The sequence below is a fragment of the Aethalodelphis obliquidens genome, unplaced genomic scaffold, assembly GCF_003676395.1.
Source record: "Aethalodelphis obliquidens isolate GAN/ISIS:26980383/991018 unplaced genomic scaffold, ASM367639v1 scaffold9, whole genome shotgun sequence".
In the NCBI taxonomy this organism is placed as follows: Eukaryota; Metazoa; Chordata; class Mammalia; order Artiodactyla; family Delphinidae; genus Aethalodelphis; species Aethalodelphis obliquidens.
The window spans coordinates 41,269,643-41,285,243 of NW_020837953.1; the positions used below are offsets into that span (position 1 = coordinate 41,269,643).

At 49.5% G+C, this 15,601-nt stretch overlaps 1 protein-coding gene across 3 annotated transcripts in view; it reads right to left on the reverse strand.

Moving 5' to 3' along the window:
• Positions 1–1,247: 1,247 nt before the first annotated feature.
• TMEM51 (transmembrane protein 51) overlaps positions 1,248–15,601 on the reverse strand; it is a 45,215-nt gene continuing 30,861 nt past the window's right edge. The window contains exons 2-4 of one of the 3 annotated variants that reach the window (XM_027110101.1): positions 9,037–9,111; positions 4,502–5,037; positions 1,248–2,393 (exon numbers count right to left, since the gene is read on the reverse strand). In XM_027110101.1, the coding sequence (XP_026965902.1) occupies positions 1,985–2,393; positions 4,502–4,839 (747 nt within the window). In that variant the 5' untranslated portion in view covers positions 4,840–5,037; positions 9,037–9,111 and the 3' untranslated portion in view covers positions 1,248–1,984. Of the gene's footprint in view, positions 2,394–4,501; positions 5,038–8,259; positions 8,366–9,036; positions 9,112–15,601 lie in introns of those variants that run through there. The other 2 variants (XM_027110102.1, XM_027110103.1) reach the window with 2 other exon arrangements.

The following is a 15,601-nucleotide window of genomic DNA, read 5'->3' on the forward strand; positions in this document are numbered from 1 at the left end:
CCGGTGCTCCGGTATCGCAGCTCCCTTTTTTTTTTTTTTTTTTTTTTTTTTGCGGTACGCGGGCCTCTCACTGTTGTGGCCTCTCCCGTTGCGGAGCACAGGCTCTGCAGCCTCCACGGCATGTGGGATCTTCCCGGACCAGGGCACGAACCCGTGTCCCCTGCATCAGCAGGCAGACTCTCAACCACTGCGCCACCAGAGAAGCCCTGCAGCTCCCTTTTTATAGATGGGTTTACATAAGGAAATGAAAGGTTGGAACTTAGGCACGGTTGCCAATTCTGATATGAGAAGGTGCTTGACTTCCTAACTGCCGCTCCTTTTCTCCCACAGGAGCTTTTAGGAAACATCAGGGCCTGAGAATGTGCTCTTCTAACCACCCTCCTAGCTACACAGACCCCCAGAGGCCCGCTCCACGCTTGCCAGGACCAGGAAGGGAACTTTATTTTTTTTTTCTGGGCCGCGCCGCATGGCATGTGGAACTTCCCCGACGAGGGACTGAACCCGAGCCCCCCGGCCTTGGAAGCGCAGGGTCTTAACCACTGGGCCACCAGGGAAGTCCCAGGAAGGGAACTTTGGACTCAGATTTGTCTTCCCAGACTCCCACTCCACAGTCAAGACCCTGACCCCCGACGTCCCTGGTCCTCTCATTCAGCCCAGCCTCAGCAGTCTGCCATCCGCTGCATGTTCTCGTTTGTTGAATTTCTCTCCTGGGCTCTGCAGGTAGGCACCCTGCCCGCTCCACGAGGACATGCTCACTCTGCATGATCATACAGCCCATCTGGGCCAGTTCTCAGAAGAGCTGTCATAGGATGTTTAGACAGGTAGACAGCAGCTGTCTAAATACCCAGAACTTTCTGCTGGGCATGTGGGTTGACAGGGACAGTCTCAGCTCTTGGGAAGCACAGGTCCTCATTCAAAGTCTGAAAAAGCCCTTTCCACTGAGTGGCACACTAGAGTGTTGAAGGACTCAGGCCCTGGAGGCCTAGGTTCAAATCCCAGCTCTGTCATTTCCTAGCGGTGTGACATGGGGCCCTTTAATTAACCTGATTCTTCGTGAACTAACCCACAGGAAGTAATACCTGGCTTGGGTACAGCTGAAAATGGGATAAATATGTGAGGTGCTTAGCACGGCGCCTGGCATATACTACGTGTTCAGGATGTATTAGCTAGTATTATTCTCATCAGTGAGATTTCTCCCTAAGCAAGTCAGTATGGGAAGAACTGCTAAAGTAATTCAGCACCAAATGTGTGACATATAAAACATTTTATTACAAAAAGCTCAGTTGCAAGGCATTTTAGAAGGAACGGAGCATCCCAGACGGCTTTCCTTTTTCTGCCATTACACAGGAGAGACTAGGAAAGTCTACCAATTCAAACTAGGATCTCATGCATCCTCAGGCTTTGGGCCCTCAGAAGAACTGACGGCATCAGGGGCTCTGAGAACCCCACCTGGGTCTCACCCCAGGGTAATCATCCAGCCTCTCATTCGGCTTAATTCACAAAACGGGCCCATGTCCTTTCCATAAAGCGGGTCATCTTTCCTACCCACAGTTCAGGATACCAGGGAAAAAGCGAAGGCATGACTTGTCTTCTTTTGGAAACAAAACAGTCCTAGTGGAAGCAAAACAGAACCACAATCTAAACCAGTTGCTAGGTATCCTTTCCTAATTGGAACGAGGAGTGTCATCACTGGCGATTCAGAGTCGCGGAAGGACAAGGGGGGGAAGATGCCGGTGCCATTCCTTGATAGGGTCACAGCATCACGAGATCCGAAGCAGCAGCTCTTTCCGATGCACCTACTCTGTGAGGTCCTGGGGGCTGCAGAGTCGCTCCTGAATCCCAGAACCCCTCACCCCCCGGCCCCGTCCAAATTGCTAAGTACACACCTGGCCCCTCCGCTTCTCAACGGTGGCTGAGTGCCTTCATTCGGGATCTGTTGGCGTGGAGGTTGAGTGACAGGAGGGAACACGCCCGGGAGGGGTCATCAGTCCGGGGGCCGGGAGTTGGGGGCCTTCTCTTGGACCTCATCATACTGTGGCGGGGGAGTCAGAGGCTCGATGGACGGAGGAGGCACATTTTTGTCTGGCAGGTTGATCCTAAAGTCTTTGAGGTGAAGCTTTTCGGATTTTATCCTTCGAACTTTCAGCGGCTTCAGGCGTTTGGCCAACTTGGAGTTCTGCCTGTCGGGGGGGTTCCCCGGGCTGGTCTCCACGTCAGCCCTGGTTGTGGTGGGCCTTGTCTCATCCAGCCCCGTCAAGGACTCGTAGGAGGGGAGAGAGATGCTCATCCTGGGGTTCTGGTCCGGTTCCCTCGCTTCCGGGTAGTTTGTGCTCATCACTTCCTCATAGCTGGGGACGTAGTACCTCGAGGAGGCCTCCTCCTCCTCCTCTTGGCTACAACACACCAAGCACAGACACGGGGGTGTTAGCCTGCGCTCAAGCCATTTAAAATCACAGACAGATGGACTCCAAATCCCATGTTGCCACTGGGACCACGTACGCCAGCCTTGTAAACAACAAATGTGTCCAAGAAGTAATAAGAGCTAACACTTCAACTGTTGGCTATGAGCCAGGTACTGTCCCAAGTACATATGAACCAATGCCATCTTCCTAATGACACTATGGGTTAGGTTCTATTAGTATACCCATTTTACAGATGGGGAAATGGATACATTGAGGTTAAGTGACTTGGTCATACCTCTAAGAAGTGGCAGGGCAGGAAATGAATGCCACATTCTCAACTACTACACCATATCATCTGGGAGTTAACCTCCCTTGCCTTTTAGCCTCACACTTAATAGCACGCTGGGTGGGCTATTCCGATGCCCAGCTGGGCAACCTTTGACCAAAGACAACATAAACATGCATGAAACGGCTGCAAATTTGAAGCAAAATGGTTGTCCCTGGGTAGAGAAGGAATATCTGGAATGTAAACTTTACATGTATCTCGAATTATTCTGTAATTTTGTCTTCCACGTTCACCATTAGACTCAAAAGATAGGTCAGGTCCTCAGCCTTAGTCTCATTTGACGGTTGAAAGAGAAAACCAGAAGGTCAGGGCAGTTTTTACATGTTTATAGGGAGTAATGCCAATAGCCATTTTCCAGCACCCTACACTTGAACCTGTATAGGGGATAATGGCCAACACCGGAAACCTCACTGTTTGCCTGGGCTTTCCTCTCATCTCCTTTAGGAATGAACTTGTGAGCTCACAGCCAGGGTGGGTAATGATGGGTGACTGATTTCCTTCTTTGTTCTTTTCTCTATTTCCCAAGTTTTCTAGAATATGCCTGATTATCTTTTGCTCTCAGAAAATCGGTTTAATTTTTCCAAAATAAAAACAACTCCCGTCCCACTATAGAGATAAGACATTCTTACTGAAAATTCAAACGACACAGAAAAATCTAATGAAGAAGATAAAAACATCTGAAATTGTTCCACCCAGAGACAATCACTGTTAACGTTCTGTCGTATACCTTTCCAGATCTTTCTCTAATTCCATAGCCGCAACATACGATGTGATGAAAACCTTTCCTAACATGCTGTGTTATATACAACCTCCTTTTCTCCATGTGGTGGATACGGACCCACATTAGCAAATATAGATCAGTGATGGCTGTGTAGCACTCCACTGAATGGGCGTGTCATACTTCAGTTCCACTGATGGATATTAGGTTGTCACCTGTCTTTGCTGTTCTCAGCAATGCTCTGATAAACATATGAGCACAAAACCCTTTGCACTTGTGTGATTGTCTCCCAAAGATAAGCTCTTAGGAAGAGAACTGATAGGTGCACACATCTTTAATATGGCCTCTTACTGTGAACGCCCCTTCAGTAAGATTATGTCAATCAACACTCCGGTCAGCAACCTACTTCCCTACAAACCTCCAACCCGGGGGGCAGTCCGTCTGGGCCAATATGAAAGCCAAGGAATTACGATGCCTTTTTTTGGTTGTCTGCATTTCCTGACTAATGAGGTTGAACATCTACAGTGTGAATATCTATGAAATGCTTGTTTGTGTCCTTTGTCCATGTTCCTACTGATGTGTTTCTCTTTCATATTCATTTGTAAGGGCTCTTTTTATACTAGGGATATCAACCTTTATCATATGTTCCCCAATTTACCACTTATCTTTTAAATCTGTTCGTGGCATTTTGGGTCAAAGAGAACACTACTTCCCAACCTGTTCAACTTAAAAGCATAAACACACAGGACATTGGGGTAAATGGACAAGCTTCCAGTGTGCAGACTCTGGCCACCCCGGGAGCCATGCAGAACCCCTGGAGGTGTCAAAACCTGGACACACCTGTAATGCATTCAAGCCACATTATTTGGGAAACTTTGGGACTGAAGGACAAAGGTATCGGTAAAATGATAAACTGTTTTACAGAAGCGTTAATGGGAGAAAGCCTCCTTGACTAAAATGTTCTCATCATTGCTCAGCCCTGCATGTGTGGGTGTGCGTGTCCATCTCCCGTCTGGGGCGGGTGGCCAGCCTCACCTGTCTTCCTCGTGGGCGTGAGGCTCGACCCCCGGGTGCTGGATGTGCGCCAGCTCCTCAGCGTGCCGCTGCTTCCTCTTGTCACGGATACTCAGGCAGATGGACAGGAGTAGCAGCATCACCCCGGCCCCGACCAGCACGTAGGCTACGGAGAAGGTCTTGCTCTTGAGAATGCCGCTCCCTATCTCCGTCTTGTTCCCCTGAGCGGTTGGCTTTTCGGTAGCGCTGAACCCGGGGACGAGGTTCCACATGGCCATGATGACCCCGAGGACCAGCATCCCCAGGCCAATGGCAGTCAGCGCGTAGTGCGAGCCGTTGGCCTTGGACTGGGCCATCATGCCAGCGGGAGCGGGGCAAGGCCCGGGTTCAAAGGAAGAAAATAAATAAATAAAAAACGGCAGCAGCAGCAACAAAAGCCCCGTAAACGCCTTGCGCTAAATCCCTAGCGCCACGCTGAAGAAACAGCAACCAGACTCTCAAGGGATGGTTTCAAGCAAATGTGAGACATCCCGTCTGGACAGCTGCGGCTGGGAGGTCTGGAACGAAAGCAGAGAGAGGAGAGGGGAAAATCAGTGCTGGTTCCAAGTGCTCCGGTGGACACAGCGGCTGTGCTCCTGGAGGTGGGGAGAAGCGGGACTGAGTCACAGGCTCTCGCTGGGCTCGCCTCTGATGCATTCCAGAGGTCTTACGTGCTCCTACTCCTTCTGTGGTCCGCCTACCCCCACCTGAAAAGGAAAAGCGCGACCTTTCCCTGCAAGAGGCCGGAAAGGTCAGAGCTGAAGGTGGTTCAAACATTTTGTGGGATTTAATGAAGTGCGATAAAATCTCACCTCTTACCGGGTATGGCGAGGAGAGTGAATGATGGCATGCCTGAGCCATGATCAATAGTTGTGACAGAATCGCCTGGCTGACTGGCATCGGTCAATGATATGACCCGGTCCAACAGCCGACAGCGGACCCTCACCACCCTCCATGGCTCCCTATTTCCCGCAGCACAAAATCCAGGCTCCTTGGAATCATGCTCATGGCCGGCTCAACCTGGCCCTGCCTCTCCCACTCACGCCCTTCCTCGCCCTCCTTCGCAAATCCCCTCCGGCATTTCTGCCCTTCTGTGATCGCCGGGGCTCAGCTGCCCTTCCGTGTGTCCCGCAAGCCACCAGCAACTACCGTGGCAAGTCTCTCTCTTTCCGTGACCACATGTTTTTCACTCTGCTCCTGGGACGTAACAGGGCCCCCCCCAAAATGTCTGCTGAATCAAACGAATGAAATGAACAGAGGCCGGACGAAGCTGTCCTGCAAGACACGCTTCTTTTCAGCCACACGGAGTTTTGCTTTTCTTAAAGGGGCAGAAGCCTGCACATCCTTCATCTTAGCTGCTGTTCCCAGCTGGATGAGAAACCCTCTCCCGTGAAGCAGCTCAGAGACCTTGTGCTAAAGGCAGCGGTCAGCCGTCTTGGGAGTCCGGAACCATTTGCTGGCTGGGAGAGGGAGCCGGATCAGCCAGTGACTTGAAGAGTTGAGGGTAGAACACTTTCAGGGGGCGGGGGGACCAGCGAGCAAGGCTCCTGGCTAATTACTCCTCAGATACGTTATTCCTGCCTAAGCAACTTTTGCAGAACAGTAAAACTTTACAGCTGTTTCGATGGGCAAGGTCCTGTCTGCCGTTCTGCATTCTTTCCGCTCCTTGCGAACGAACGGCCAACCAGGCCACGTGAGAGCCGATGCTGCCGAGATACTTTCTCATCCAGCACCGGGCTCCATCCGAAACTGGCCACTTCGTTCAAAAATACTCTAAAAATAATTGGGATAACATCCTCTATCGGCTTGAAGTCAGTTCCTTCTCTCTTTTTTTTTTTTTCCCACTCAACAAATATTTCTTGTGCGTCTGCTAAGCAGTGTTAGGTGCTGGAGAAACACTGGTGAGCAAGTTAAGAATTAGGGGGGCTTCCAGGTCAGCAGGAAAACAGTCTACAGGGAATAACAAAGTGGGAAGAAAGGAACTGTGGCACTAGGCAGCTGGGTGTCTTAAGTCAGGCTGGAGGGCATATGGAAAGTCTCTGTGAGAGAAGCCCCACTTCACATAATAGGATCTGCATCTGCCCCTGAATGCATTGGGCACGTGTGTGTACATACATGCACACCCATGCATGCGTGCTGCTATATGACCATGCACGTGTATGCATACAGAGCACTGAACAGGGAGCCCTGACTCCATCCTTATTGATTTTCCCCCAGGGCTGGTTGGGGCCGCGGGTGGTGAGAGGGGCAGCTCTGGCCTTTGTAGGCGCCTCTGCCCTTCATCCTGGGATTTCCTTGCCCAGATTTTGTTAAGCAACTGTCCATTCCTGCTGGAGACATTTGCAGCGAGACCAGCTGGGAACAGTCTGCGGTATACACAAGGCTGTGTGTTTCTCACATCACTCACAGCCAGCGAAGGGAAGGAGGGGTCTGGCAGCCCTAGGAATGCGTAGGTCCTGCCAAATGGATTGGAGACAAGGCCAGACTTGGAGGGCTCCGTGGTGGAGAAGTGCAGCCCGAGCCTCGTGCTGGAAGCAGGAGAGATGAAGAAACCATTTACTGAGCACCTGCTCAGGGCCGGACAGGCAGGCTTCGTTCCCAGGAGGCTGACAGCCTGTTTATTAAACCAGTGAGGGGGCCATGTTATCTCCCCCTGCTTCCTCTTCTCATTAATTCTCAATTCAAGCTTTGCCTTATGCTGTCACGTGAGTAAAACAGGTCCCCGATGAGAGACATGGGCAGAGATGAACATGTCAGAATTAACACATTTTTGGCCTGTTAAATTGTCAATGACTGAAAACAGGCACTAATAGTGTGGGTGAGGGTGTCGGGATGAGCAATTTCATACAATGTTGCTGGATGGCAAGTTTTGGCATTCGTGGATCAAAAGTTCCAAAAATGTTTATACCCTTAGGCTCCAATTAATTCCCACTTCTAAGAATTATGCACAGGGCAAGGATATTCATCATAGCTTTATAGTAGCGAGAAACTAGAAACTACTTAAATAGCCAATAATCTGGATTTGGTTAAATAAAATATGGTACATGCACTTATTCAATTATGGTCTCAAAGCAGCTAATGATACATTTTAAAGTCAAACAAGAGTATGTTCACTGTGATTCTAATTTTAATAAAACTCCATACATGGGTCTGTATATATGAATATACAGGGGAATGGGCCGAACGATCCTACTTATGTTAAAATAAAAAAGAGACAATATATTTTCCTGTACGCAAACATGTACGTAAAATCCCAGAAAAGGGGCACATTCCAAACTTGTGCCAAAGATTGCTTCTGGGGATGGAGGGGGCTTGGGAAGTGTAACTTTTACTCTATTTCTGTATTTTGAATTTCCTACAATCAGAATGTGTTGTCACAAGGCAACATAGCTTGGTAGTTAAGTGTGAGCTTTGGAACGAGGCTGCCTGGACTCTGATCCTCACTCTGTACCTTCCCAGATGAGTGACCTTGGACAAGTTACTTAACCTCTCTGTGCCTCAGTTTCCACAACTGTAAGATGGAGATAAAAGCTCTCTAGGACACACCTCATAGGGGAGTTATGATACATAAAAAGGTAAATAGACCTAAAGTACCTAGAATAGTATGTGACCAGCACACGGTAAATTCTTACAGAAAGGTTTGTTATTTAATATTATTTAAAGCCTGCATTCTCAATGGGGTGAGATCACCCACAAGGGGGAAACAACTGACTCTTGGGGATGGTGCAAAATAAGCTTACCTGTTACAATAGTCAGTGGTCCTCCAGATCCCCAGCATGTCGGGCATGACAATTTCATGGGGCGGGGGTTGGGAGAGCATTACAAAAAGAAGGTCTAAAAAGACTCCTCCGGGAAGGAACGATAGTTGGGGAAGAAAAGGTTGAGAGACACCAATGAATGTATTATATTAAATTTCAAAACACTCAAATTATACAAACCATGATGTTTACAGTTATTTTCTCCATGTGCTGGGATTAGAATGACTTTTCTTTTCTTTTTCTTTCTGGGAGGATAAGAATTGGAAAACACAGAAATGTGTTGCTTTTCAAATAAGAAAATGAAATAAAGGTGTTTTTTGGGGGGGGTTCATGGCAGGGTTATGTGTCCAATGGTAGCTTAAAACTGTTGGTCGTTTCCACCCTCCCTCTGGAGACCAGATCTCGATGGTTCACTGCGGGTGTGGAGACCCAGTTCCCTGAGGTGCAGCTGGAAGCTATTTATCTTGTTTCTGGCTTGTTGACCCACGTTATATTTAGCATGGTGTTCTTTCCCTTCCAAAAATAATGGAAAGAAGCTAATTTTGTGCTTAGAGGATTTGGACCACATAGTTTCCAAGATGTCCCTAAAACACAGGAGCCTTGGTGAACAGCCTGGGGTCCCAGCTCAGCCGGACTCACCTCTGGACCCAGGAGTTGGATCCATCATGGCTCAGGTTCAAGGCAGCCCTAATGGATAAGTGAGTGATCCTGTATCTGGGTTTTCAAGAAAACGGTGAACCAGTTAAGAGAGGCACCTACCTGTTGTTACCTAGGGAGCCTCCAGGCAGGCCTGACAACAACTCTTCATGCTAAAATCTTGAGTTCAGGATCCACCTGTAAAAAACCAGAAATGCAGCTTTCTAAGTAGGCCGTGAGCATGTCAATTTGAGGTACTCCTGGGGGAGGCACGTGTTTGCTTTTTGGAGGGAAGGTACATGCAAAAAAAATTCAAGATTCTGTACCAAGAGTGGGGCTGCAGAAGGATGATGATATGGCGGCTACACTGACAAAATCTTTCCATGGTTTTCTCCATCTTACACAAGTGCTCCTGAGAGTAAAAGGAGGAGAAACACTCCCCAGGTCACGTTATGAGGAATCTGTAATCTTGACCCCAAAAGCGACAAGGCAGGAGAGGAAAATGACAGGTCAATTTGATCTGCTGGCACAGAAACAAAAATCCTAAACAAAATATCACCTAATGGAATCCAACATTTTAAAAAAATGTTTACCCCAAGAATGTAGAGTCTATTCAACATTAGAAAATCGAATAATGTCATGTCCCAGGAGAAAGGATAAACCATGACAGCAGCTGACTATGCAGTTAGAGTCCAGTGGAGTACTACGCAGCAGAGAAAAATGAATAAACTGCAGCTACATGCACCAGCGTGGCCCATTCTGACCCATGTGAGGTTGAACAGGAAAGCAAATTGCAGAAGAGCACACACAGCATGATCCTATAATATTTATATGAAGTTCAAAACCAGGCAATGTATTGCTTTATCTTTGTAATTATTAGGAAGAAAGGCAAAATTATAAACTAAAATTTAGGATAACAGTTATCTCCCTGGAGGAGTGAGAAATGATGCTGGGGAGGAACAGTGAAGGGTACAAGGATGTTTATTAAATTATTTCTTAAACGTCACATATATCTTATATATACTCTTTTGACTGGCTGGAATATTTTGCAATAGGAGATTCTGAAAGTCCGTCAATGTCTTTCCATAACTCTTAGCATAAAATCTGAACTCCTCCGCTGTGGCCTTCAAATCCCACCAGACTAGACTGGGCTCCTGCCTCTCTCATATCTTATCTCTTGGCTCACCAACCCTCTGTGGCTTCCTGTCTGTTTCTAGTCACACTAAGCATACCCTGCCCCAAGGCCTTTGCACTTACTTTTCCTGATACCCGAAACTTTTCCACCTGTCTCTTTTGTTTGTCCACTTCTTTACTACTTCTGTCTCTCAGCTCAAATGCCACGTCCTCAGCGAGGATTTCCTTGACCACACTACAAATAATGTCCCCTCCCTCACCCAGCTACTCTCAAGCCCCATGCTTCGGTCCCTATGACATTCCGTCTCGTGGATGGATGACATTAACTCAGTCTATGATCGTCTCGTTTTGCTTTCCTGTTGCTTCCTTGTCTCCCCCACTGGAGCGTAAACTCCCTGAAAGTAAGTTCTCGTCTGCCTTGTTCACCTCTGTATATGCCCAGCACCCAGCATAGTGTGCCAAGACCATACCAGCTGCTTAATAACTATTTGTAGAATGAATGAATGACTATCTAGCAAGTTAAAAAGTTTAACTGATGTCCCATATCAATTAGGGGAAATGCCTAGTCCAAGGTTGGCACCGAGGAGGAGAGGATTAGATAGAGCTAATTTTCAGGATACCCAAATCTTGTGTCTGTATGCAAATGATTTGCCAGCAACACGGGAAAGGCACCCAGGTTAAATGTGACTTCCATTCTGACCCGAGATGGTGACTCTATCAATATTCCCTGGTGGGCTTTGAGGTTTCAGCTGGTCGCTGGTCTTCCTAGCACGTAGGTAAGCACCCAGAGCTTTGTTCCTCCAACCTGGGCACCTGTTGTCTTTCTTCCCGTACATCTTTGACCAAGTAGAGCCAGAGCCAGGGATTTCCCTGGGGACAGGGGAGGGGCTGTGCCCTGGGGAGAGTAGTCACAGCTCTGACATCTGAGCGCTCACCAGGATGAGCTGGGGGTGGGGCGTTGGGGGTGGTCATTATCACCAGTCCACTCTTGGATTAGAGTCTCTCTATATAGACATAGAGATAATACGAAGACAATGCTTTAAAGAAAATCAAACGATAGAAAACAGCAGTGCTCTGGCTGAAACAGCACAGGGTTCCAAGTGTTAATGGGCAAGGCTTCCCTTGCCCCGCGTCTCGCCAAATCCCAGCAATTCTCTGGAACACAGTTTAGAAACCTGGGCTCTGATCTAGACCCTCACGTGGCCTTTGAGCTCTGCCCTGTGGCCCCGGAAGGCACAGTTCCACAAGCGTCCAGGCTGGCCAGCTTTAGGGGGAGGAGATTCTCGGCAGTCGGAGGTGTCTGGCAGCACAACCGGCCCCCGTGACAAAGAGGCTCCTTGACCATTCTCCCCGAGCCCCAAACTCTTCCTGCCAAGCTGCATAATTGGGAAAGGGATCCCCAGCTCCATTCGCAGGAACCAGGCTGTGCTACATTCCCATCACAAAGGAAGAATTCAGTGGGGCCCTTTGGCCAAGTTTCAGCTCACAATCACTTTTGTCACCAAGTTCCAGTCCCATGCCACAGGGAAGGGGTGGGGGCCGGAGGAAAGGCTCTGAGCCACCGCTGCCGCTGCCCCTGTCCCACCGGGGAGTTTCAGGCTACCTCCCCAAGAGCCAAGGTCAAGGGGTGTCGGGTTCCTATTCTTTTAGAACAGGTTCTTGTAGACTGTGCACTCAGGAAAAACCGAAAAGCACTGTGCAAATGAGTCCTAAAGGTAGAGGAGAGAGGAGGGCTGCCTGAGCCAGAGAGCGCTGATGGGAAAAAGAAAAAGAAAGGATATTGAGTAAACTGCGAGGCAGAGTACTGATAATAATAGGAGCAGCTCAAGAAGGAATCAGGCACCCTTTCTAAAGGCATCCAATCCTCACAGATGCCCTTCAGAGATGATTAGCCCCACTATATCTGAGGCTCCGAGAGGTTAAGTAATTTGCCCTGGGTCATACAGCTGTAAGCTGCAGATTCAAGTTTCACAATCAAATCTAGCTGACTTGGAAGCCCACCTCCTTTCCCTTGCACCGCACCAGCCCCCTGTGGGCCACTCCCTGGGTGGGGCACGCAGGCCAGAAATGGGCAACACACAGTTCACCCCTGGAGACACTTCATCACCAGAGCATGAGGGGTAACATATGTACATTTCTTTTAAAATGACTTTTTAAAGAATTTGTTTCCAACAATTCCTGGGTCCCTACTGTGTGCCAGGGGCTTCGGGGGATACACAGATGTGGGAGACTGCCTTTACAGTCCAGCAGGAAGACAGGTGACTCTTTCTTATAGAAGGGAAGTGAACATCAGGTAAGAGGGAACGTGCGTTGGATGCTGACTCTGTGCCAGGCCCTCTGTTGAGCTCTTTCCACGCATAATCATTTAATAGTTATTAGTTCTACCTAGGACACTGAGGTTCAGAGAGGCAAAGTAACTGGTCCAAGGTCACACAGCTAGGCAGGGGTAAGGTATGTCTGACTCTAAAGCCCATGCTTTGCACCACTAAGCACTAAAACGGGGTACGTAAAATGAGCCTACAGAGAGAGCGACCAATTCACTTTGAAGGGGGCAGGAAGGAGGAGGATAAAGCAGCAGCTGTGTGGGACCTGGAGGCATCTGTAACCTTTCCTTGGGCGGAGTTTGGGGGCAGGAGGAGATAAGGTGTCCCGTGGGAAGGGTTCAGCCTGGGAAAGTGCACAGAGATGGGAGAGCAGACACCTCCCAGGATGCACCACTTCCTGCAGAGAAAAGAGGCAGCTTCCCCTCCGCAGTATAAGACATCAGTGAATTTTATAAGACCTGACGTCTCCAGTCTCCTTGCTAATCCATGAAGTGTTGGTGAAGTTAAGGCAGGAAATTAAGGAAGGCAAATTCAAGTCTGAAGACTCCAGGAGCCATAAACAGAAGGAGCAAGTTAACAAACCAGGTACCTTTTCTTCGGGAGCTTGACACTGTATCTTTCTCTAAGCAAGTGGCTGGCGTGTGACCCTGCTTACAGGGCTGGCGCTGGGCGCCCAGTCTCGAGGGCTCCGGCCACACTCAATATTTCTTGGAAAATGTGACATCTCTATGTGTTCCCTGCCAGGATGGAGTCTGAGAGCTCCTGTCACCATCAAAGCGAGTCTGACACCCTGATCCTTCTCCAGGCTCTAGGGATGAGCCACCAATGGCCTCGCGCTCTGGTAAGCAGGGCCGAGTACAGGCTCTGACCACGCGACCCGGCCTCCCCGACCCCAGCCCCAGCCCACCGTCAGCGACTGTGAAATACCTGCTCCTGCTTCCTGGACGTGCCCGTGTGCCGGGCGCACGCTAAGCGCTCTGCACGGGTTAGCTCCTTTTTTCTGCCCAACAACCATATGAGGAGGTCCCCAACTTTGTGCATGTTATCCCTTAATACACTGAGGCACAGAGAGGTTGAGAAACTTGCCCAGGTCTCACAGCTTAGAGGTGGTGGCCCTGAGCACAGTCTCCCCGTTCAGAACTTCCTCATCCTCAGAACAACAAAAAACCAGCCTTTCGCCAAGCTTGATTAACTCAGATCAAGGCAGGACAGCATCCCTGTTACGAAGGGCTGGCTCCACGGTCCCGCCACTGAGGCTACCCTCTGGGCACGAGGACGAAGTTAAGCGAGATGTCACGGCCGACCTGTGACCAGGAGCACAGACGCCTGAGGCTCAGCTCCGAGCCTGGGGAGGCGGGAGGACCGGGGACCTGGTGGGGAGAGACTGGAGTGCGGAGCACATCTCACCTCGCTGCCCCCGGTCAGGGTACTGGCTGCCGGCCAGGCTCGTGTGAACCTGGGCACCGTCTGGACACACCATATGTCCTTGTGCAGTGGGCCGTTTTGGACACCAACTTGATTCATTTGGTTTATCCTTCTCAAGAGGCATTTTGCAGCACAAAGTACAGGAGGGCAGAGGGGAGAACTTCTAAAATCGGGGACTACGGAGGTTGACTGCAAAGGTCAACTCCACTCTCCACGTGGTGGGCTCCGGACCAGAGGCTGCGTCCGTATCTCAGCTCTGCTACTTAATTGTTACCTAGAAGGGTGAATTCTTACCTCTCTCAGCCTGTCACCTCATCTGTAAGAGGGGAATGATACTGGCATCTACCTCACCGGGCTGTTATGCGTTAGGAGCTCCAAGTTTTGAGTTACAGGTACTTATTCATGCACTCAACAAACTAGTCACTGAGCACCCACCACGTGCCAGGGCCCATTCGAGTGCTGGGGACAGAGGAATGAATAAAACAGACAGAAGCTTTGTCTCGCAGAGCCCACAGACCACCAGCCTAACAGAGAAAAGGCTATAGGATGTTGCCTGGTGATCCAAGCTAGAGGAAAGCTGTGATGCTGGGCTGGGCAGGAGGGAGAGCTGGCGGTGCCAATTTAAAATCTGGCGGGCAGGGGGACTTCGCTGGCAGTCCACTGGTTAGGACTCTGAACTTCCACAGCAGGGGCCATGGGTTCGATCCCTGGTTGGGGAACGAAGATCCCTCATGCTGCATGGGTGGCCAAAAAATAAAAATACATAAAAAATAAAATCAAATCTGGTGGTCAGGGAACACAGTCACTGGGTAAGGGATATCTGAGCAAAGACTGGAAGGAGGTGAGGGCTCCAAGGAAGCATGTGGGAGATCTGGGAGAAGGGCACCTCCTACAGAGGGACCCACAGAACGAAGGCCCTGAGCCGGGAGCCGGCCTGACAGTTTCCAAGGACAGTAAAGATGATGTATTAATGAGTGAAGGCATTAAGGGCCTTCTCCCAGTGCCTGGCAGAGAACGACTGCTCTAATGACACGTCAGCTGTCATTTACACACCTGTGGAGGCAGGTGAGAGGCCATCCACGTTTAAAGAGGCCCAGAACGCGCAGGTCGCTAATCAAGGACATTTAAGTTGGGGACGGAGAAGAATCCGGGGTCCACTTCAGGGCTATTTGTGACTCACCGCCCTGTGTTTCTCAGAATTTGGGAAAAGGCATGTGGGAGGCTGCATAATAGCCCCCAAAGATATGCGGATCTTAATGCCCAGAATTTGTGACTGTTACTTTGTATGGCAAAAGGGACTTTCCAGATGTGATTACCTCAAGGGTCTTGAGGAGATTAGCTGGGATTATCCAGGTGGATCCAACTTAATTACAAGTGTCCTTATAAGGGGGAGGCAAAAAGTCAAAGGAGGAAGTAGGAAATGTGATGATGGTAGGAAGAGGCTGGCGTGGTGAGAGGAGAGGTCCCGAGCCAAGGAAAGCAGGCGGCCTCGAGAGCTGGGAGAGGCAAGCACTCGGATCCTCCCCTAGAGGCTCCAGAAGGAGCCAGCCCCTCCGACACTGTGACTTTAGCCCACGAAACTGACTGCAAGAGAACAGATCTGTGTTGTTTTCAGACCCCAAGTTCGGGGTAGTTCCTTATAGCAGCCACAGGAAATGAATACTGGCAGCATTTGTGTTTATACCTTTCTATGGGCACCTGCCCACACTTGGACTGTTTGGTTACCCAATAGTTGGCTTAATCAGGCACAGTTCCTTAGTCTTGATAAAACCAATCTCTTGGTGAATTTTGCACCCATTCCTTGT